The 24,248-nt window shown below is 45.9% G+C and overlaps 1 protein-coding gene across 1 annotated transcript in view; it reads left to right on the top strand.

The window, feature by feature from the left end:
• The first annotated feature begins 11,232 nt into the window (after positions 1 to 11,232).
• The window catches only part of KCNK9 (potassium two pore domain channel subfamily K member 9), an 87,495-nt gene continuing 74,479 nt past the window's right edge, over positions 11,233 to 24,248 (top strand). The window contains exon 1 of the mRNA XM_058833118.1: positions 11,233 to 11,831. Coding sequence (XP_058689101.1) covers positions 11,249 to 11,831 — 583 coding nt within the window. The 5' untranslated portion in view covers positions 11,233 to 11,248. The remainder of the gene's footprint in view (positions 11,832 to 24,248) is intronic.

Raw genomic sequence — 24,248 nt, 5'->3', positions numbered from 1 at the left:
CACACATAAAATTAATCTCAGGGAATGTCTGTTTAAACAGCAAGTTTCCCTGCTAAACTGTCTTTTTAGGAAGAATGGTTGGAAGGTGTTTTAGGGTTAATGCCCATCAGATATTGGTACCCACAAGGGTTCTTCAGCTGCACTAAGGCAGACTGGGAACAGAAAATTGAGGAGCTGGTGGAGATCTGGCTCTTTTTTTTTCTTCTCACATATCTTCTCTTGACAGGCAAGCACAGGCAAAAGTCTCTGCAGTGTGATGTCCATGCAAGAAAAAAGCCTTAGCAAGAGATGTGCTCAGGAATCTTCAAGGCACACAGTTCAGGACAGAGTTTGGGTCTGAGGATCCACTTTATTATGCCAGTACCATGCCAGTGATAACTTCACTGGACATAATGTGCCTTTCCCAAAGATCCCTTGGGTTTGGAACATTGCATGACAGACTGCCTGTCCCCCTGAGGAAAATAAAATGCGGGTGCTATCTGTTCCCTCCTCTACTTTGTTGCCTTCAAGAAAAAATGCCAAGAGGATTCATCCAGAGTCTCCAGACAGCTGGAAAAGCTGCAGACACAGCTGAAGTGGACATTGATAAACATCTTCAGAGTTCTGACCACAATTTTTTTCTGCCCAGTGTCAAATGACTGATTGCACCATCTCCTTCCTAGCCCCACATCCTCAGCATCAAATTTCTCTGTTCACTCGCTTCCTCAGTCTCCAACATCTTCTTTCCAGCCTGCTTTTCCCCCCATCTAGGTTAGATCTCCTGTGTGATGACCTCTGTTGTCATTCTTTTCACTCTATTTGCGCATTCTGCCTTATCACTGATCTTTTTTGTCTTACACATCTATACGGTGAGCAATCAGTGGCAGCCATCCTTTTTCTTGACTGGTCCTTCAGGGTGGACTTACAGAGCCTGGCTGGCAGTTGAGCATCTCTAAACTTTCTAGTAAGCACAGTTTTTAAACTTCCACTTCAGTGACTTAAATGTGTTACACAGAATCCCAGAATCCCAGAATGGGTCAGGCCGGAAGGGACCACAGTGGGGTCACTGAGTCCAACCTTCCTGCTCCAGCAGGGCCATCCCAGAGCACAGGCACAGGATTGTGTCCAGAGAGTTCTGGAATACCCTGAGGGAGACCCCACACCCTCTCTGGGCAATCTGCTCAGTGCTCTGTCACTGCCCAGGGAAGAACTTCTTGCTCATGTCCAGGAACTTCCTGGGCATCAGTTCCTGCCCATTCCTCTTGTCCCATTGCTGGGGACACCGAGCAGAGCCTGGTCCCTGCTCTGAACCCTCCTTGCAGACATTGACAGACAGGGATGAGGTCCCATCTCAGTTGTATCTTCTCGAGGCTGAACAGCCCCAGCTCCCTCAGCCTTTCCTCGTAAGAGAGATGCTCCAGTCCTTTAATCGTATTTTGTTGTCCTGCAGTGGCCCAGATCCAGGAGCTCCATGTCTGTCTCGTCCTGAGTAGCCCAGAACTGGACACAGCACTCTGAATGTGTCTTACCAGGGCTGACTAGAGTGGCAGGATCACCTCCCTTGACCTGCTGGGAATGCTCTTCCTGATGCACCCCAGGATACCATTTGCCTTCTTGGCCACAAGGGCCCTGCTGGCTCAGGGACAGCCTGCTGTCCACCAGGACCCCCAGGTCCTTCTCTGCAGAGTGGCTTTCCATCAGATCAGCCCCCAGCCTGTGCTGGTGCCTGGATTATTTCTCCTCAGGTGCAGGATGCTTTTACCTCTGCTGAATTTCACACAGCTCTGCCCTGCCCATCTCTCCTACCTGCTGAGGTCCTTCTGCATGGCTGCACAGCTCTCTGGGCTATTGGCCACTGCTCCCAGCTTTGTGTCATCAGCAAACTCACTGAGGAGGCACCTGCCCTTTATCCAAGTAATTTAGGACTAAGTTAAAGAATACCAGGCCCAGTATTGAACCCTGGGGGTATTGTGGATTGTCAAGAAAAACCCTGGGTCTCAGGATGATGAGATGTGACACATGAAGATATAAAGGCATCAGTACCATGCTAAGTTGTCAACTTTGGTAGCCAAGAGACACAAAGCCACAGACATTCTTGCTGTGTTGTGAGCAGCCACAGGGAAGAAATGCTGTACCAAAGCCCTGCTCTGCAATAATCAGGATATAGCAATCTGCATTTGGTTCATGCTCTGCCACTAATTCATTTGTTGGGCTTGTAACCATATAACAATGCTGTGCTTCAGAGCAACCATCTGCAAACTGAGTGTAGTACTTACTGAATCACAGGCATGTTGTGAGGCTTCATCAATCAGTTGTGGTTTTAAAAGGAATCTCAACTCCTGGCCCAAAAGTGTAAATCATCGTAATTTATATCCTTGTTAGAATTTTTTTATACTGGACTTTTTTTTTTTTTTTTTGCTTTTCTCATAACAAATGTATACCAGGTCAATTCTCAGTGGGTTATTCCTGATTTAAATGTGTGTAAGAGAGCTGAGAAGCAAATCTCTCATCTTCAGACAGAGGAAGGCTCTTAATAATGTAGCCATTTACACACCCTTGAAAATAGAAGCTGTTTAAGCGCTTTGTTTGACTTCAACAGCAGGAAAATGTGTACCTCACTTTGCTCAGCATGAATCCTTTTTAAAGCATATTGTATGTTTACAAGCTGTCTTGAGCACTGAAATTGATTTTAGATCTGGGCAGTTATTAAAAGTTCACTTGCCTTCCCTCCTCCAGTTTCAGACCAAGTGATAATATGAGGTGGTGGCAAATTGTCTCCATGAGCTTGTACTGCCTTTGCCCTGACTGTGAGTTGCTCAGGAAAGGTTTCCACTGCAGTAAACATCCTGCCTGATCTCTACCAGTAACACTATAATCTTCCTTTCAAAGAAACAGTTTAGCTTTGTGTAATATACAGGTTGGAATTTATTTTGGAAAATATCTGTATGAGACCCTGGCACAGCTAAATGTAATCGAATTAGCTGAGGTTTAAGCTGCTGTCTTACTTCCATTTCAACACAGTCAGATACAGGAATAACAATGTTCAGCACCAGCTTTTTAATTGCTACTCAGTCCAACCAGTGTCTGAATTTGCAGAGATAAAGCTGATGCTTCCAGCATGTCTGTGGAGATGAGGGAAGAAGCTTTTCTTCCACTTGTTCTACAACAGATTGGCTTGGTTGGCCTTAAGGCATCCTAGGTAGAGTTCAAAGTAGCACCCACAACTGGAGTATTCAGGGATTATGTTGGAATGTTCAGGCCATGGACCACTGAGGCAGCTTGGTAAGATCTGTAAGTGGAGGCAGTGGGGACACTGCACCAGGTGCCATCAAGGCTTGTGTCAGACCTAGGCTAAGGCTGCAGCTGAGTACCCCACCTTCCACAGGCTTTCTCTGCAGCTTTGGTGAAACTCTCAGCTCCCTACCTGAAAAATGGTATATGCAAGAGGAAAATGTTGGTTGGGAAAAGTGTTTTCATTGCTGGGAGGCGGTCAGGCCATAAATGATGGGAGTAGAGGCCAGAAAAAAATATGTTAGAACAAAATACACTGTGAAAATTATGGAGGTAACTTGAGGCTGAATGTATTAATGTGTCCTCAAATATGAAAAAAAAAGTAAAAAATAGAAGGAGGTGTGGAAGGCCCCCCCTCAATCTCTTCCAAATAAAAAGGATGAGTATACATCAACCAATTTTTCCAGGGAGATAAAAGCTGGATCCTGACACTCAAGCAATCAAAAGAGAGAAGTAAGATAAACCAGAACATTTCATTCAGCATTATTCAAAAAATTCTACGCAATTTTTTTCTGGGCAGAAAAGGGCAATTCCACAGCAAATATACATGACAGCTTCTATTTTGCCTTTACTGTGGCATTCCATTAGTAACAGTTGCAGCTTATTGCACTAGCCAGCAAGTCCCCTCAGCAACTGCTTTCCTTCTTCAGTGGTGATTTTAATGAAATGCACATTTTCCACCAATTCATTCAGAAATTGTTGCACCAAAATACAGTACCCGTTGCTGCAGGAAGATGTCTCTCCCAGAGCTCTGCATCTTTGCAGCTCAGTTACCTCTGGTGACAATGGTGAGGGCTGTACCTGTTCAGGGATCTTCCTTTCTACCTTGCCAGGGTTTTCCTCAAAGACTTATTCTTAATCAGGGCAGGTTTGGTATGGGAATTATTCATTTAAAATATGCATTAAATATCACATTGAGGCATCAGCTGCAGTAAATGCAGAAGTGACAGTCACACTGTGAGCATTTGGTAATCTACAAATAGACCTGGAAGTCACAGTGGCTCAGGAAACAGACGGAGTCGATTCAGTAACAAATGCATCCATATCCAACACCTTTGCTGCATTAATTTCTCCAAGCAGCTCGCTCCTCTATAGTGAGCCTACAAGACGTGCATACATTACCGTCAGTGACTGATGCTGTCCCCGTGGCTGCTCATGTTTAATGAAAGCTTTGTGCCTATATATAAATTCTCTGCTTGAGTGAAATATCTTCCAAATCCCTCACAGCAGTTCTGGAAGAGACCTTTGGCTTGTACACTGAGAAGTGAACTCACCCTTTCTGCCACGCACAGGCTCTGCAGAATAAAAATGATACATGAGGATAAAAATAGAACAGAAGAGACTATTTAGGTTGGACCAGATGCTCACATTCCTGCCACCTAGGTGGATTTAATATTAGTGAATTCCCTGTGAAAAGAAAACGAGTGTGGGAAAAATACGAAGCGTAGGTCTGATCCTGTTCTTTTTTTTTCTCCCACGTGTGAAGTTGCTTCACACAAGCACCCTCTCCCTAAGTCAATGAGACTCTTCGTGCATGTTTTCTGTCACTGCTGATTACTTTCAAGGGGACTGTCATGTTGCAGGCACAAGGGGATGGAGGCAAGAATTAAAGCACCAGTCCCCTGTTCTACCTGCTTCTGCACAAACAATACCTGACGAAAGGAACGCTGTTGAATCATGTGAGTCCTGCCCGAGCGTATCCAACAGAGGTTGCACTCCTTTGAACATCAATGGGAAGAAGGTACAAAGAATAAAATGAGAGCTGCACAGGGAAGGTTCCCTCCTCCATCATTTTCCCGAGCTACTGCTCTAAGGACACAGGTGCATTCACCCAGTAACCCGAACTCAGCTTCCTCTTGCACTCAGTCGACTGAGTCCATGGTCCACAAACACTTCAGTGACTGTGCAAATGCACACAGCTGGTGGAAGCAAAGGACATGAAGAGAGCCTGTGAAACTAAAGGGAAGTCTGACTCCTTACAATCCAGTCACTAATACTTGTCATCATCATCTTTGTGTTCCTGATAACAGCCTGATCCAAAGGCCACCAGAACTGATAGATAAGGCTATGGCAGGCTTTGAGTCAGGCATTGCATTTTTTACTGAGACACTTCTCAGTTCTTAAAATTGCAACATTTACTTCTCTGCTGCAGCTGCATTTTAAAGGACAGACTTCATTCATGGGCAGATCATTTAATGAATGAATTTTGCAGATTGCAGGGAAGAATTTTTATGGGGGACCTCTGGTGATTCTTAGTGACTGAAATTGCAGTCTTATGTATTGCCAGTCTCACTAGATCTTGGAATCACTACAGATCTGCAGCCCTCCTGTCATGTGAACAGCATGGCAACAACTACTCATTGTGTGTAACCATCTTCCATTAATTGTCACTTAAAAGAACATCCACAGCAAAATTCAACACAGTGACTCTTTTATAGTAGTAATTCAAATAAGTCCCCCAAAGGGCCAAAGACATTTTATAGGGCAAAGTGAGCCAGGGCTACACCTCTGCCTTGCTCACCTGTACACATGGACCCCTTCCTCTTACGTAGTATAAATGGGAGAGGCACATGGAGGTGTCATTTTATGGCCCTGCACTGGGAAGAGTGACAAAAAATAGGGCTACCTTCTTGAACTTCAAAGTCTTTACCAAGCCCTGATGGCATGGACAAATTGCAGTGTGTTCTCTGATCCAGCCCAGGGCTTGGGGACCACTGAAGGAAGCTTGGTCAAAACAGATAAAAAGAAGTGCTCTTCCTGCTCTGAATAACAGATCCATTAATCCATTCATCTTCAGGAAGGATGAGAATTTTTTATAGAATCACAGAATCATAGAATGGTTTGGGTTGGAAGGTGACCTTGAAGATCATCTCATTCCAACCCTCTTGGCATGGGCAGGGACATCTTCAATGAGACCAGGTTGCTCAGAACCCCATCCAACCTGCCCTTAGCTTGAATTTTTGCTGAGGAGGCAAAAAATTTCAGCTGGGTTCAGTAAGAGGGAGGACAAGTGTTTGGGAGAAAGATCTGTCATGAGTCACTGGGTAGAGCAACTAACTGAGAACTCAGAAAATTCACTGATTTAAGATCATCTGAGGTTGGAGAATATTTAAGGAGATGAAAAAGAGCTGCACATATTTGTTCCATTTGCATTTCTCCCTTGCGCCTGTACAGCCTCTGTGGATGAGGGGCTTCTGGGCTCAGTGAACCTTGGCCTGAATCAGAACTGTTCTGGTCAACTTCATTCCACCATTTTCAGAGAAAGAAAATGGTTTCTTAATAACCCCGTGTTGAAAAACAAACAGGTTAGGTCTTCTTTGTAGTACTGATCATGTTTTTCAGTTATTTTTCTTTTTTTGGGGGCTTTTTTCCTTTTCTAGTTTGTTGTGACTCCTGTGGTTCACCTGGAAGATGACTTACAGACTGGCAGCTCTCATCCCCTTCTTGCACAGAGAGAAACATTTGATTTCTCTCAAGGAGAACCTCTGTCAGGTCCAAAGGATGGACCGGAGAACAAATCACAGTCCAGGTGCCTTGCTGCTGCCTCTTGCCTTTGTTGCAGAGTGAGCTCAAGGTAAAACAGGAGAGCTGCTGCGACAGAACAGCACTCACATTCTCTAATCTAAAACATGGGAAATTTCAAATTCTGCTTGGCTTTTTGTGGAGACAGTCAGAGCAGCTTTGGGTTAGCAGAGCTGTCAGCAGCCAGGGCACCCACTGCACATCTCAGAGCTGTCTTCAGCCTGTGTTCTTCCCCACAAGTTTGACTTAACCCAAGAGGAGCTAAGTTATGTGTTGTCCCTTTGAGTTAACTTTCCTTTTGGTGACTAAACATAGTTTGCTCCTTTGGTAGCTCCATCTACAGCAGAATAATTTTTTTTTTTTTAAATCTTATGGAGAAAACTATTGTCCAGGAATTTTTAGTCACTTCTGACTATATTAAAGAAAAGCTCTTCACTCACCACTTACCCCCCTCCAATATTTTCCTGCCAGAGATATTTTCTAGATTCTTCATCTTTACAGTCTCCTTTTCTTTTTGTCTGCTGTACACCCCAGGTCCAAATCCAGTCTGCAAATGAACTTTCTGTTCCTGGGTGTGTCTGTGCCTCTCTGTTGGCTGAAGCTTGCCACTTCAGCAGAGCCTGTAAGCTGAGCCATAGACCATCCTGCCCAACATCAATCCTTCTCCCCTCTGTTGTAGATAGAAGGGTTGAAGGACACTCCCCTTTGCAAGATATTTTCTCTGTGGCTCAAATATTTATATGGTGTTTAGTCTGGATGAGAAAAGACTGTTCCTCAGAGTGGGAGGTACTTCCTTTGTAACAGGGTCATCAAAAAAGAAGAAAACCACAGATTCTTATGGAACTAAATAGATGTTTAAAAAAATGGACTGTTACTTTTCTCTAAGCAATGCTGAAATGTTTGTGAGTACACAGAACAGCATGTATTTTCTGTTCCAAAACCCCAGTAAGATGTTAATATTCAGATATTTCTGCAGAAAGCACCACACCAATCAGCATCTACTCACTGTCTCCTGACCAAAGCAAGACTGAGCTCATGGCCATGCCTGTGCCCCCACAATGTCACACTGCTCTGTGCCCTAAGTCCACAGGGCCCTCATCCCTTCCCAGCTGCCCACAGCCCCCACTTTGGCCTCAAGTTAACCATTGCTTTCAGCTAAAGGTTAATTACTCCAGGGGACATTTCCATCCAAGCTGTTGCCCGCAGGTTGCAGTCCTTGCCTGAGTCCTATTTTTAGACCATCTCCTTCCTTGCTATTGATCCCAGTCACCCTCTGTTAATTAGATACACACAACACACACAGCATTTGCAACTCATTTATCAATTCTGTTCAGCACCTCCCTCCCCTGAGATGTAATTTGGAGCCCTCCTTGAATCATGCTATTGATCTTTCCCAGCAACTTTGCTATAGGATTCTCTGTGTTGCAAACTATTTATAGATTCCTCTTCTCCTGCTGTCCCTTGAGGAATCAGAAATGGGCAAAGGTAATCAGACTTCTATTTTTAAGGAGTTGATCGAAACCAGATATTTCCTCTTTTCTCCACCTTTCCCCTCCTTCCCTCTGTTGCTGATCTGTACACGCTTCTTTGGGCAGGTGAGACCTTGCTCCATGTGGTGTTGTAACAATTCTGGTAACTCTCAGGTGATGTGATTCAGAATTTGCCCTGGGTGAACTCTTGTTTGCTGAGAGTTTCTTCCTCCTCCCTGCATCCACGAGTTTCCCAAAGGGCCTTGTGACCAGTTTCATCCACTCAGCTTGGACTGCACCTTTCAGAGGGTTTTGGTCTTGGAGATTGACTCCTGATCTAATCCACCTACAAGGCCCTGAGTTCCCTTTGCCCCCTCATATGTCAGGAAGGCTATCCAAAGGCTTTAGACAATGTATAGGCAGGAGTGAGAGACAGAGTTGCTTTTGCAGATGGAGAGTTACAGTAATGAGTCCTGAGGTCCTGGGATTTGAGTAAAACCTAAACCAAGGGAATGTAACCTGAGGCTCAGAGAAATCAGGACTAGCTCAGGCTTCACTCAGAAAGGCTGGAAGACCCAGCTCTAATGCAGGAGGATGCCTACAATTATGGGCAAAGCAACACCAGGAGGGACAGCCTAGTCTCAGGGAGTACATAAAAGCAGCCTCAGGCTCCTGTAGTCTCACCTGCTGCTGGAAACCTGATGGTGAATGAGAGGCAGGACGTGGTTAGAGTACCTGAGCGATTGCAGCCTCCACAGGGTGGTGGCTCAGGAGCCATGGGGATGGGGAATGACCCTGTGGAGCCAAGCTGGCTCCTCTGAACCATTGGGAATATTTTGCTGAGAGTATGTAGGTTGTATGTAATGAGCATGGAATCACATAATAGTTTCAGATGGAAGGAGCGTTAAAGATCATCCAGTTCCACCCCCGTGACATGGGTCTGAGTGCATGCCTGTGCTTGGGGGGATATCCTGAGGCTGGGGAAGGAGCTCTGCTGTGTGGAGGGCCGTGGCATGGGCAGGTTTTGGAGTGTGTGATGCTGTGGAGCATTTGGCTGGGCACCTGAGGGAGTTTTGATGTGTGGGGCTGTGGTATGTGTGGTGTGTTGAGGTCAGTGCGTGTGGGGTGCTGAGTGGAACCACGATGTGCGGATCTGTGAGGGCACGGAGTGTCAGCACAAGACGTGGAGGTGTGGTGAGGGGCTGTGGTGTGCGTGACTGTGGGCTGTGCTGCTTGGGGCGTGTAGGGCTGTGCAGGTGTGTGCATGGGGGCCCCGGAGTGCGGCGCTCAGGGTGTGTAGAGCTGCGTGCATGCGTGTGCAACGCGGGGTGCGTAGGGCGACGGTGTGTGAAGCTCGGGGTGCGCAGGGCTGTGCCTGTGTGTGCCGGTAGCGGTCTGTGGAGGGGCGGCGGTGCGCGGAGCCGCGGTGCGGTGGAGCTCTGCGTGGGGCGGCGGAGCCGCTGTTCCCCGGGGCGGCGGAGGTGGCACAAACCTGTCCCGGCCGCTACGCGCGGCTCCGCTCGAGGGTGGGAACGGCTCCGGGCTGACCCCGCGGGGACGGCACAAGCCCGCCCCGCCGCCGCCCGGCCCCGCTCGGCGGCCGGGGCGGGGCCGAGCCCGGGGAGGGGGGCGGGAGCCGCAGCAGCGCCGGGGGAGCTCCGCGGCCGCTCCCTGCCGGGGCGGCGCCGAGGGGGTTAAGTCGCTCCCCGCTGCGGGCCGGGGCGGGCTCCGCATCCCGCCTCCCGCATCCCGCATCCCGCCTCCCGCTCCGGAGCGGGCACGGGCACGGGCACGGGCACACACACACACACACACACACACACACACACACACACACGCCTGCACACACACGCTCTCGCACACACACGCGCAGGCGATGGCTGCGGGGCGCGGGCTCGCTTCTCCCCGAGATGATGTCAAGAGCCCGGGAGAAGGAGGAGGAGGACGGTTGCTCTTTTTCTTAACGGCTTTGTTCTAAAACCATCCTAAATAAAGCAGCCCCCGCCCCGACCGCTGGGGCAGCAGCCGTGAAAGTACCCTTTCATTTTTCCCTCCTTTTCGCCTCTTTTTTTTTTTTTTTTTTTTTAATTTTATTTTTTTATTTTTTATTTTTGGTCTTATTTTCCTTCTCGCCTCCGTCTTTGTGTCCGCCTGGGGCCGAGCTGCCCTCACGCGCTCCCCGGGGAAGCCGCCGGCGATTCTCCGCTCCTCCCGGCAGCCCGCGGCCGGAGCCAGCGCCCGCCACCGTCCCGCCCCGCCGCTGCCCCGGGCAGGTGCTCGGTCCGCGGCTGCCGCCGCCGCCTCCCCGCCCGCCGGTCGGGGCGGCTCCGCTCCGCTCCTCCCGCTCGCGGGGCTCGGTCTCCCCGCCGCCAGGGCCACGCCGCCGGCCCGGTGCCCCCGCCTCCCGCCGGAGCGGCGGCGCGGCCCGGCGCGCCCGGGGATGCTGCCCCCGGCCCCGCGCCCGCCGCCTGACACCGCCGCCGCCGCCCTCGCCGCGCCGGACGCCGCTCCGCTGCCCACGCCGCGGCCACCTGCAGCAGCAGCAGCAGCAGCAGCAGCAGAGGCAGCAGCTGCCCGGCTCCCCGCTGCCCTTCGCGCACCGCGGCGAAAGGAATAGAGCGCCCAGCCCGTCCCGACCCTCCCGGCCGGCGCTCCCGCAGGCATCGGGGCCGGGGCGGGTCGGGTCCCCGACGGCCGGAGCCCGGGAGCCCTCCGCCCCTCGTCCCGCTCCTCCTCCGCGGATGGGCGCGCTGCCGTCGCCCGGCTCCCCCCGGCCCCGCCGCTCCGCCTGAAGAAACTTGGGACGGCGGCGGCCTCCGCCTCCCCCCGCGCCCCGCCCGGGCTGCGGGCGACCCTTCCCCGCGCCGCCGCGCCAACTCCGCGGGGGGACCCGCCCGCCGCAGGACTCCGTGCCGGGGCCGTCGGCCCCTCGGCGGGGACCCCCTGCCCCTGGCCTCGGTGCTGGGGAGGAGCGGGGGGTGCCCTGGATGGCCCTGCGCACTGGGACGGCTTGGTTTGGGCAGGTCCTGCGCAGAGTTTCCCGGCTTCAGGGCACCTGGTCCCGGCGCTCCAGCAGCCTCCTGTGCCTCTCTTCTTCCCAGGAGCCCGAGCAGGCGGGCGGGGAGCGACCGCCGCCGCAGCACAAGCTGCCCCGGAGCAGCGGCAGCGGCGGCGGGCGCCGCCGGCCCCCCCGGCAGCTGCTCCCCTGTTGTAGCTGCTGCGGCCTGTCGGAACCCCGGGCGGCCAGGGGGGGACATGGTCCCCTCACTCGCCCCTTGCTGGCGGCCATGAAGAGGCAGAACGTGCGGACCCTGTCCCTCATCATCTGCACGTTCACCTACCTGCTGGTCGGGGCTGCCGTCTTTGATGCCCTGGAGTCCGACAACGAGATGCGGGAGGAGGAGAAACTCAAAGCCGAGGAGATCCGGCTCAAAGGAAAGTACAACATCACCAGCGAGGACTACCGGCAGCTGGAGTTGGTGATCATGCAGTCGGAGCCGCACCGTGCCGGAGTCCAGTGGAAATTCGCCGGCTCCTTCTACTTTGCCATCACGGTCATCACGACCATCGGTGAGTGACTCCCCTTTGGTGAGGCCCTGTGGGGCCAGGGCTGGGGCTGGGGCAAAAGCTTCTCGGGCTGGAAAGAAACGAGAGGGGCAGGGAGGCTGTGGCTTGCTAAGGTGTCTGTGCTGGGTGAGTCTTTTTACTTCCTTCCCGTGTTACGTAATTTAATGCTCTCCTTGGGCACTTGTTGGACTTGACAGTGTCCCACTTCTATTCTCCTGGAGATGGATCCTCTGTCTCTTGTGTGGGACTGGAGAAGAGTGGGGCTGGTCTAGCTAGGGGCATTGGCACTTGCCAGGTGGATACCATGGTGCTGTGGCTTGGATGGAGAAGAGGGGGGAAGAGAGAAGAGGCAGAGTGACACTCCTGGGGTTCCCCTCAGGAGGAAAGCCCTTTTGTCGAACTCCTTCTTCCACCTTAAGAGACACAGGGAAAACTTACGCAAAAAGCAGCTGGAGAATGAAAATGATGAGGGCATGAGAACTGGATCAGCTGGGAAAGCCCTTAATGTAGCCAGGCATGGACAGACCTGCTTTTGCAAACTTTGTTTTGGTGTTGGCAAGGGCAGTGGTGGTGGTTCCTATAGCTGTGATCAAGCCCTGGGGACTAACAATGTGTTCCTGGAGTTTTTATTGCAACTGGAGTGTCTGCTGTGACAACAGGTCACAGTCTGCATTTCCCCTTTGTGGGCACATGGTCTGACAGGCAAAATGATGCCCGCTGTCACATCCATGCTGCCCAGCTTGCCAAATGTGCTGCTTCTCAGGACAGTCAAGGGACAGTCAGTGGACACAGGCACAGGCTGTCATTTTGTACTTCCCTGATTCCCACAGCATTTGTCACAAAGTTTGCTTCTCTGCCATAAAAATAAATACCACGGTGATTAGAGGCTGCGGAGTGCACACAGAACTGTGCTACAACTCTGGCTTTGGCTGGATGAGCAGGTTTGCTCATGCTGATTTTGTTCTTTAAGGTGGGTTTACTAAGGCAGTTGATAACGTTTTTCTCCCAGAAGTTTAATATCTGTGGAGGTCTGAAAAGACCCCTCTAACTCAGTGGCTGTTTAACAGTGCGTTATACGTAACAGGACATGAAGGTAGCTCTCTTATTAATACAGAAGGACTTGGTCTTTTTGCCATGTAGGGATTGTTACAAGACATTTTCACACTGCCACCTGAAGATACTGAGTTTTCTGCAGAACATGCTGTCCACTGCCCTTTGAAAAGTGTCTGATTATGTTTGTATTTGACTGTATTCTACCTGGGGCAGTAAAAATTTCCTTTGAAAAACCATCTCACAGTATTAAGCCTATTTGCCCTTACAAAGATAAGATATTTAAGGGTTAATTTCCTCCACCTTTCTGTTATTAGATACATTAATGCAAATGCATATATTAACATATTATAGAATATAAAGTAGAATGCAACTTTGGCTGATGATTTGTATTTCCCGCTGGTTTCCCGTTCCTTACAATGTCAGAACTCTCTTTCCTCCTTTGACCACTGAGTCCCTTCCTCAGCCTGTCTCTTGCCCTTATTTGTGCTAAATAAATACTGCTCTGTCGTGCTCCTCTGTGTGACAACAAGCCTTCCACACACACACCTGTGTACTCGCAGTGCCCTGTACTCCTGCCTAGGAGCTGTCTGCAATACTTGCTGTGTTCTTAAGCTCTGTTGGTGATGGGTAGAAAGGGCTGTTTGTACAGTAGTTTGCTGTTTTGATGGTATTTTACCCATAAAGAAGTACAACTTGCATGGGAAATTGTAGCATATTCTCCTTCATAGGGATGGGATTTGTTTAGGAAGCTTGGAGTACCTCAGCATGCATGGATAGGATGCATTTCTGTAGGCTGAGGTGCTTTGGAATGTATGAATTGTTTAAATTTAAAAATGTGTATAATGACAGGGAACCACTGGGAGGAAGAGTGATAATAAAGAATGATGCAGAAAGTTACAGACATTCTGTAACAATTGTTCATTTGGGAAGCTGTGCTCTGGGAGGATATCTGATCCGTCTTTCAAAAGTTTATTAATAGTTGCTCTCTACATCTTGCCAAATGCACTTCTATTTTTTGTTCCATCTCTTCAGTACTAAAGTGGCTTCATGATGTTATCTGATCTACTGCTAGTCTGTAAAAGTAAGCATGGAAGATTTTTCTTTAATTTCTTATTTATCCTAAACTAATTTGTCTCACGGATGGAAAAAAAAAAAAAACAACCCACCTTACTTTCTTTAAGTTCTTAGAAAAATAAGAATTCTTATCTCTGTTTCTTTTACAGGGAAGTGGTCTAAAATGTTCATATTAATCATTCATGCTAGTTATTTTTTTTCAAATCTGTGTGTATGCTCTCATATATGTCTTTCTCCCTCTAAAACCTTCTGGACAGACTTCCAGAAGCACAAACAGTGGGGTGTGCATTGGTGAACCTGCTGTACTCAGTAGGTACTTCTGCAAAAGTGTGTCTTAAATATCATCGCAGGCTGACCTTTAAAAGAGAATGAACAAACACCTTGCCCAATCTGGAAGGGTACCCCTATCTCCACAAAACTTCCCTCCAGACAACAGTGATAGGAATTGGCGGACCACAAAGTCGAGCAATATGCATATGGTTGCAGACTAATTTATGTCTAACTTAATTGTACTCCGTGATATTGCCATGCTAGCAACATGTCTGGAGCGATTACCTCTTCGCTGTGCTGATTTCAACTACTGTGGCTTTAATTTAATCAAAAGCGTTTATGGCTGGCCATGGCCCATCAGTAGCCAGGAAGAGGCCAGTGCTTCTCTTCCAGTGCCAGGGGACAGGTACAACAGTGTCCCCGGACCATGGAACAGGTGTCCCATTGCCCCTGAGATGTGGGGCTGAAGGGACACCTCTGGCAGCTCTGGTGCAGAAAGGACAACACCTCCAGCAATGCCACCAGTCCGCCGTGTTGAAGGGACACCGCTGGCAGTGACCCCAGTACGTGATACTGAAGGGACAGCTCCGGCAGTGTCCCCAGTCCGTAGTGCTGAAGGGACAGCTCCGGCAGTGTCCCCAGTCCGTGGTTCTGAAGGGACAGCTCCGGCAGTGTCCCCAGTCCGTGGTGCTGAAGGGACAGCTCCGGCAGTGTCCCCAGTCCGTGGTGCTGGAGGGACAGCTCCGACAGTGTCCCCAGTCCGTGGTTCTGAAGGGACAGCTCTAGCAGTGTCTCCACTCCATCGTGCTGGAGGGACAGCTCCGGCAGTGTCCCCAGTCCATGGTGCTGAAGGGACAGCTCCGGCAGTGTCACCAGTCCGTGGTGCTGAAGGGACAGCTCCGGCAGTGTCACCAGTCCGTAGTGCTGAAGGGACAGCTCCGGCAGTGTCACCAGTCCGTAGTGCTGAAGGGACAGCTCCGGCAGAGCCCTCGGGCTGTGGTGCTGATGGTTCGGCTCCCGTGCATCTCCGCAGCTCCGGACTCCTCAGGCAAGCTCTGCAGCTTGTTGCTTCCCATTGAAACATTGAATCATTAAAGATCTGTTTGGAAGGTACCAAGAAAACCTGAAACTCTCAGGTTTCTCTTTGCCTGTGTGAGGCGAAGTGCTGAGATTTGGTGAAGTCCTTCGTTTCCTCTAATCTATGGTATTTGGCTTTTATTGGCAGGTGGTTGGGGACTGTTGCTCACTTGTCGCACTGAGTACTAAACAAAAAAGTGAGGGCTAATCAAGTATATGGAAACAGGTTTTGTGGTTTTTTTACCTGGGGCAAAACATATTTTTCTACTCCCCAGGTGCAATGTTCTTGTTCTTTCTTTCCTATTTTTTTTTTTTTTTAAGTGACACAGAAATGGAAAGGTTGACAACAGCAGGTGCTACAACACTCCATGAGTCTGCTCTTAAAATCAATTAACAGAAAATCCTCTCCCCCTCCCCTTCCTCCCCCCTAGCTTCTACAAAGTTTTGGTTACGTTTGAATGGTGTAAAAGTTTTTAGGTGATCAAAAGGAGCTAATTAGCTTTTCTTGGCTCTCACCAGGTGCAGTGTTCATTTCAGGATTGTTCTTGTTTCAGAGTGAGATAGTATGAATTCCTATTCCTTTCCACTTACTCAGTCAAAATGATGAAAAACAGTGGTTTAATGAAGTTCTTTATCCAGCTATTTGTCTTTTATAAGATACACTCTAGAATATGCCACAGAGTTCATCTAAAGGCTTGATACTATGAATGAAAACACCAGCTTCCAAAAATAAAGGGTTATTTCTAGGATTCCTAGCAAGTTTTAATGCCCTTTTCTACAGGTCTATAAGAGTCATTAAGCTGCTTCTGTTTAAGCAGGTGTCAACACTGTCAAAATGTGTTATTGGTATGGATATCACTTTATCATTTAGGCCTTAAAGGGTGATAGTCATACTTCATTTAACACCACCAAACTCTAGTAAACACTGAATATTTCTGGAGGCTTATGCAGAATGTAAGAACTGAAAGCTGTTTGTGTCACCCTAAAATGAACTGAAACAACAAACAGATTGAGAATTGTTATTTATTTATTTTTTCCTAAGAAGTGACTGTAAGAGGAGCATAATTAAGGCAGTTTGTGCTGCGAATTATGAGTCTGTTTTTCTAGCTTTTAGGCCTTTGTTTTCAGTTTTGAACCTACTACAAGCAGTGAGTGAACTATTCAGATAAAACACTTTATTAAAGAATGTCGTGCAATACCTGTAATGGTGAATGGAATATCCACCTATTGACAGCTGGTTGGCTGCTGAGCAGCCAAACACTCAGGAGCTGTCTGCATCCAGATGAGGACATTTCATACTTCTGGCAGATGGTGTCCTGACAGGGAGTTTGAACCTGCATTAATGAACTAAGCAAACACATGCTTAAATCCATTTTGGGATAGTGGTTGAGTCTCCGTGTTCTTTCTCTGCATCATTTTACCCTTCTGTAAAATGGGTGTAAAAACATCAACTTGGTAGTACAGTGATGTACTTTGATTTTTGTCTAATAATTTGGGTTAGAAAAAGACCAGTGTTCTCACAAGTGAATTATTTTGTCTGTTGCTCCTCCTTGAAGACAAGCCTCTGGTGTTTTGTGTCTGCTCTTGGTTTTTGATGGATGATAATATTTAGAGCCAGTCTATTGAAAAGGTTTGAGTAGGGAATTGTGGCAGATGGACAGTGTGTGATGGAAAGAAAGAAAGAAAGGAAAGGAAAGGAAGAAAACTAGACATGTAAGGGAAGATATTAAGAGTAAAGACAAAAATGTTTTGGTCAATTAAGTGCAGCATTCATGACTTGCCAGGACCATGAAGGTCATATCTTGTTGAAAAACCAAACAAGCACAGAGTATATTAAGCAAATCAATTATTAATAAACTCAGGTGAATGCAGAGAGCAAGATTTTCTGGTGATACAAATGCTTGCAGATACACTGAAGTAACAAATCTCTTCATTCATGCCATCTGAAGTTTTAGTGGAGAATACTGGATGATGAGGACCTGAATATCTGCTGGTGGTATCTTCCAAGGAAGGAGGTCTCCTACAGTGAGCCCCATGAAGATGGGCTGTGTGTAGGATTTTTCTTCCCTGCAAAACTAGAATAATCTGCAAGATTGTTTCACACAATATTCCTTATCTGATGAAAATTTAAAAAAAACAAAACAAAACCAAAGCTAGAATAGTGTTCTGCCAACAGAGGAGACTTTGAGGCTACTTTGTTCATGTTTGTGGAAAAAGTTCTTGAGTTCTTGAGAACTGGTTTTACAATGATACCTCAGATTCCTGCCAGAGGGATTTTAGCAAAAGCTTTTTAAAAATCACTGGTAAACAAGTAAAAATTACAGTTCAGAATGATGTTGACCTGCAGCTTCCCACAGTATGGTTTATTGGCAGTGCAAACTTAATAGTAAGAGTTGGAAAACAGTTTTGGGAAAATATTGAGAAACCTCTGGCCACTGAGCTAGGTGGAGTTGTGTGCATATTTCCTCACTGTAACAATGCTGGAGAAATTAGTGTCTTGTTTTTTAGGATTTGGTGCTCTTTCACTTCCTACTAACTATTCATAACTTCTTTCTTTACTTGAAGCAAGTGAGATTTAAAGTAACCATGAAGAAAGCTCTTCCCTGCCATCAGGATGGTTGTGTGCATGTAGAGACTGCCTAAGGAGACTGCTTTAATATGAGATTAGACAAAAATCTCCCAGGAATGAGTAAGCTGCAGCTGCTTTTGCCTTTGGGAAGGAAGATGGACTGGCTGACCTCTTGAAGTCTTTATCAGCTTTATGTTCTATGATTTTCTGAATCTTCTTTTTTTCCTTACTTCCTGAGACCTAGTAGTTCTTGGGTTAACTTGTTTTTCTTGAGCAAAAGAAGCAAACAACCCAAAAATATTTGAAATTCTATTTTCTCTACTTTATGGTCTTTGCTTATTGATTATTCTTCTAGCCAGTAAACCCATTTATGTACCCTTGAAAGTGTCAGAATTGAAATATCTGTGTCTGTGAAAGGCATTAACCATGGTCAAGGTTAGAATCTAGAGGTCTTGGTGAGTATTTTGGGAAAGAAGTTAGCTGAAGGAGAAGGTGATCCTGCTGATACGAGTAGAAGTTCACAGGGCAAAACTGAGAGTGAAAGGTGTTTGTGACTAAGAATAAGGAAAGAAATTTAGCTGTTCACAATGGAGTTATGCCTGCTTCAAATAAAAATAATAAAAACATTTTGCTTTTTCTTGGGACAACTTCACAACTATGAGTCTTGACCAAAGGAAAACTGATTAATGGAGAGCTTCCCTGTTGGACACCATGAGTTTTGGGACAGATGCTGCTGATCTGGCACAAATGACAGCTGAGAATGCTGTTGTGTTTCCTCAAATGCCATCTGAGCTGAGGTGCTCAGTTCCTTCAGTGTCGGAGCATATTCCCCCATAAATGCTGAAATCCTTTCTCATGGTTTTGAGCCGGAGTTGCACAGCACTTTATTTTCAGAATGCTGTACTGACATTAGGTGATTCATCTTCACAACACCTCTGTGTAAAAATTATCCTCAATTTAGAGACAAGAAGAGAAAATGACTTTCTGAAGATTCAGTTTGGGAGCTATTTCTAATTGCTAAACTGCTCACTTCTTTCTCTTTTGGATGACATGTCATGAGTTTACAACCAGATTGAACAGTGGAGACGAACCAAAGGCAGAGATCCATAAGGAGTTCAAGGTGATACTGGCAAACTCCTCCAGCCTAGGTCTTCTGACATGCAGTAATAGCAGAACCTGGAGCTTTATTTCATGAAGGTTCATGTGCTATTCTGGCTAATTATCTCTGTTGTTACTATGTCTTCTGCCAAAGGCCCTTTAGGCTATCAGGTATCCACTTGCCATGGATTTTACTTAAGATCCTTGGCTAGATGTAGTTAGAGGCCACATGAAATATCCCCTTTCTCTCTAACAGATGCTAGCAAGGACACTTACTGGTGATGCAGAACTAATGAGTCCTTGAAGCCTGCATGTCGAACTAAGAGGTTACTGTGGACTTGCAGCAGATGTTTGCTGTGTGTAGCAGGCCTATTCTCATCTTTTTGCATAATTTTGAATGAAGCCATGGACTCTTTCAGAAATTTCACCTATGAACATTGCTGCAATGCTAATTAGTTATAATTTATTACTTTCTCAGGATTTTAGTCCATGGAATCTGCTGGTTTTAGGTAGATTACCATATTACCCATACCCCACAGGTGTCTGTGACTTGATTAGCTACAACTAAAATTTATATTGCTGATGTTTTAATCACACTAATTCTTTTGATTATAGTGAGCTGTCTATGGACACCTCCCCTATAAAAGAATATTTGGAAAAAAAAACCCAAATAAAACCCCAAAAACTCCAAACCCAGAAATAAAGACTTGATCCAAAGTTCATTATAAGTAACAGGGAAAATATTTTGAGCCACAGGAGTTTTGTATCAGGCCATTATTTGACAAGAATTCTCCAATGCAAAGAGCTATATTCTATAGCAAACTAACTAATGGAAATATCTTTAAAAGCAGTTTATTTATTTATTTATTTTTAATAATGAAGTTGTCTTTGACATTTATACTGATTTTTATCTTTTTAATTGATAGTGAAAAGCTAAACTACATGCCTACTTCATACCTCAAACTTGAGCAAAGAGAAATCTTGAGGAAGAATATTGATGTTTTTATTATATTTTTTGGTGGTATGTGGTTCTTTTCTTGCTGTTTGTTTGTTTTCTTTACTTTCATGACTTCTAGACAGTTAACAACTTCTTCTGATCTATCATCTTCTGATCCACTGAGGTGCTTTTTTTTTCTTAAGTGTAAGGTGCACTTACTTTTTATTCTGTTTCACGGGAAGAATCCCAGAAGTTTCTTAGCAGTTTTTTTTCTTTTTAAGGAGTTCAGTGACTTTTTTTTTATTAATACCTGGCTAATTGCCACCAGAGGCTTAGGCAGTTACCAGTTGGTTAAAGGGTTCAATATCCTCTTTAACTACTTTCATTATGGAGGTGATTAGGGCATGCCAGTGAAAGGAATCTCTCAATTAAGGGCTCAGGTATTTGTTACTTATTAGGATGATTAGGAGGGAGCAGACTGCTTTGTCCTTTCAATTCCCTGCACCAGCAGGAGAAAGAGCTTCCGAGAAAAGCAGGCAAGTAGTGGGGTTAAAAAGTATCTGATAGGAAGCTGATCGTCTCCTTGCTCTCCCATCCTTCCTTCTCAGGCAGAAAAATTTCACTGAGAGCTTGAGGGCACAGATTGATGAATGAAACCTGCTGCAGCTCTCTCTAATTGTGTAGTGTAGGAGATTAGCTCTAAGGAAATGCTCATAGACTCCCAATTTAGGGGTATCCTTGGTATGTTGAAGGGAAGATAGAAATAAGAGATCCACTCCCAAGGCAATTGGCAATGTCAGCAATTTCAGATGAATGCTGCCATGAACTCATTACAGGGGTGTTTTGGGTGGAGATAGAATATTCTATTCCTTCTACCCTCTTTTCTTTTGATGTCATCTGCAGAGGATGTCCTCCTCCTATGTTTAAACCAACACAGGCTATGGGAACCGTGTCAGAAATTAAATGTTGTAACAAACCTAAGCCATTTGATTCTGAGTTTTGATTTGTCACTCTGCTGCATTTCACACCCATATGGAACTTCTCAGAACCAGACACAATAGGAAAAGGTGTAAAATATTCCTGTTTCAAAGGTACATATCTCCCTCACTTGAACTTATGAACAATTGCTGTTAGTAGTTTGAACTGTTATGGTGAAACAAGACTTACTTCACTCAGTGCAAACAGTGTTTGCAGCAGTACTAATTTCTAAAAATCTGCAGTTTGGTGCTTAATTTAACTTTGTTCTGGATACATATAAAATATTGTACTGCAATAAAATGAACTCCAGCACCAGGAAGGATGTGGGGTCCTGACCACAAGGCTTTGCATGCAGTCTGTGTCATGTAAGATACTGTATCAAGACTATTTTAAAACAGTTCATAAAATAAAGATAATTGAACTCTCCATTACAATCTTGCATCAGGAAAACATCTTATACTTGCAGAAGTGACTTGAAGTCTCAATGCTTGCTCACATTTTTTCTGTCCTTTGGGGACTTCTTGAGCTTCCAGAGTAAACCACGAGTTTTAGAAGAGTTCCTTGCAGGATAAAGCATATTGTATTTTCTGCTGAGGACTAGAAACACTTGAAGGATGCTCTTTCAGCATTTCAGCATTATTCTGGATCATCACATACTAGGCTTTCAAAAAGCCTGGATTGCCCCAGACTGCCAAAGAGGAGAAAACCCTGTATTTTGGGATGTGGTAGTCTGGAGACCAACATTTGGAGAATGAAAGTCTCTTCCAACATTTAAAATTATCTACCCATCATCACTTTATGTCCTCTATGAAAGTTCCTGATCTACTGTTTGTTTGCTTCTGGACACCAAATATGTCTTAGGTTTTTGGTTTGGGGGGGGGGGGGGGGTGTCTTTTTTCTTTTTCTTTTTCTTTTTCTTTTTCTTTTTCTTTTTCTTTTTCTTTTTCTTTTTCTTTTTCTTTTTCTTTTTCTTTTTCTTTTTCTTTTTCTTTTTCTTTTTCTTTTTCTTTTTCTTTTTCTTTCAGTATTAGGTGTGTTAGAAATGACATAGGGATGGTTCTAGGCAGCTGATAGTTAAAACAGCAACACTGGATCTGTGCCATTGAAAGCTCCTGAAAATCCCAGTGATTTGACCTGAACTCTTCAGCTGGCCTTTCTACTGACACATTGAGAATTCACTGCTCTTTCCAATATCTTTCTTCTGGAGTTTCTCTCCCCTTTTGCTGTTCTGTGTGGGAATGGAGATCCCAAGGACAGAAAGGAGGTGGTTGCTGTTCAGTCTATACTGGTGCCCTATCAGCTTTTTCATTAATTTCTGGTATTTTTCTCTGACAAATAAATGATCATCCAGTCTTCTGACAAGAAAGGCTTAGGCTCTTAAAACACATCCTGCCTAATAGTAAAAGGCCTGTTATTTAAAGGGCACTTTTCAAAACAATTAGTACTTTAGTAGCAATGTGTTTGCCTTAATGAGTGCACTCTGGCAGTCAGAGGAAAGAGCATAAGCTGATACCTAGAGATGTAAGCTAACATAGGCAAATTAGCAGCGCTACAAGTCAGTTACTGAATGTACTGCACATCCGAGAGGTTTATTTTAATGAGTGAAAAGCACTAGGTATGATTCAGAATGGCTTAATTTTTGTTTTCTCCCCAGATATCCACCCTCTTTTATATCTCCCATCAGAAGGCCTCGTACCACTCCTGAACTTGTGATAGTTTATGCTGTATGGGTTGCATTCAGGTCTGGTTTGACTTGCTGGACTGGCACCAGAGACAATTTTTCATAAAATCTCAGACTTGCTTCCTTGCTGTTTCTGTCTGATGTTTGAAATCAGTCTCTTTATGATGTAGGTATGCTGCTGGCATTTTGGTATAACATACATTTCTTTTTAAAGGTTTCAGGAGGTTTTTCTTTTCCCAAGATGGATCACAGAAAAGGCTGGTGGTATCGAAGAGGAAGAGGCAGGGGATGAAAGCTTGGTTCTGAGTATCCAGCAATAGCTGTCATGGTGAAAGCTGCTGTCTCTTGGGCATGTGTGGTCCTGATTTGGATAACTAGATGGAACCTGACTGCAGGTTGGGTGATGAGGAGTTAAAAACAATTTCCATAGCCTCTTTGACAATAATCCAGCCTGTGGAGCATTTCATATCTGATCAAAACTCCAGGTCTGTTCCTGAAGACCTTGAGTGTGGCACAGTGAATAAAAAGTGTTAAACAACAGCAAGGAAGCATTAGAGTGGCCACAGAGAAAAAAAAGCCCTTTCTAGCAGTGATACTTGTGAAACACAGAAATGTGTTGGCAGGGGAGGGGTGTGGGCTCTTCTTTGCTAGGTCTTGCAGAACAGGATGGACAAGCATCTGTCAGGAATGACCCATGTGTTCTGTCCTGCCTTGCGGCAAGGTATGGGCTGGCCTCCTCAATCCTGTATTTTCAATGGTTCCCTACACACACAGGCTGTTTGAAGTTTGCCTTGGATCTTGCTTGGGATCTATGTAAGTTTATCTTGTCCTTTTTTTTCTTTTTTTCCCTGAAGGATTACCAGTCTCCAGCTGAATATCAGGATAAGAATCAAACCTCTTCTCTAAGCAGCAACTATTCAGTGTTAGCAGTGTCACCAGCTTTTTATGGCTGCTGTTTGAACAACCCTACCAGTGGCTGTTGCAGGGAAAAACAAACATGCTGCCTATCTTGAAAAAGGGGACAGGAGAGAACATGGGCAGTTAATGCTCAGTCAACCTAAATTTGATCTTCAGAAAGATATTTGACCAAGCTGTTAATCAGTGTGAAAGTACCTAAGGGATAACAAGGGACAAGCTGGAACAACCCCAGATTTTCTTGAGTAATGCACGCTGGTCTTCTCTGGATTGTTTTTATTCCAGCAGATAACTGATGGAGGGGGAATCAGTTGGTTGTGACATTTATTACATATGTGGCATGATGATAGCATCGAGTTCTTATAATTGCAGTAGAAAATCCTAGGCTGGGTTGAACTGCAAGGTGGGTGTAAAATCTGGATGGGCACACACTGTGAACTGAGGTTGGACAGTGATTTGGCTTATCACATGTGTGAAAAATATATACACTGTGCAGGTGTAAATGGGGAAGAAAAAACCCCACAGATCTGCTAAATCTGCCACCAGATAATTTCACAATAGGATAAAAAAGTGCAGAAATATTTATCATTGGTTTTCTTTCAGATTGGATGGGTATAACATGCAGTCATACAGGGGTCTGTCCTGTGGCTGGTACTATTCAAGTTTCCCACTAATGGCTTGTCTGGTAGAACAGAGAGTACACACATTAATTGTGAGGGGTGGCTAGCACTATGAGGGCAGGAGCAGAATACAAAATGATTTTGTTAG

The sequence above is a fragment of the Poecile atricapillus genome, chromosome 2 (assembly GCF_030490865.1).
Source record: "Poecile atricapillus isolate bPoeAtr1 chromosome 2, bPoeAtr1.hap1, whole genome shotgun sequence".
NCBI classification, from domain to species: domain Eukaryota; kingdom Metazoa; phylum Chordata; class Aves; order Passeriformes; family Paridae; genus Poecile; species Poecile atricapillus.
This window is presented reverse-complemented; position numbering and strand designations above follow the sequence as displayed.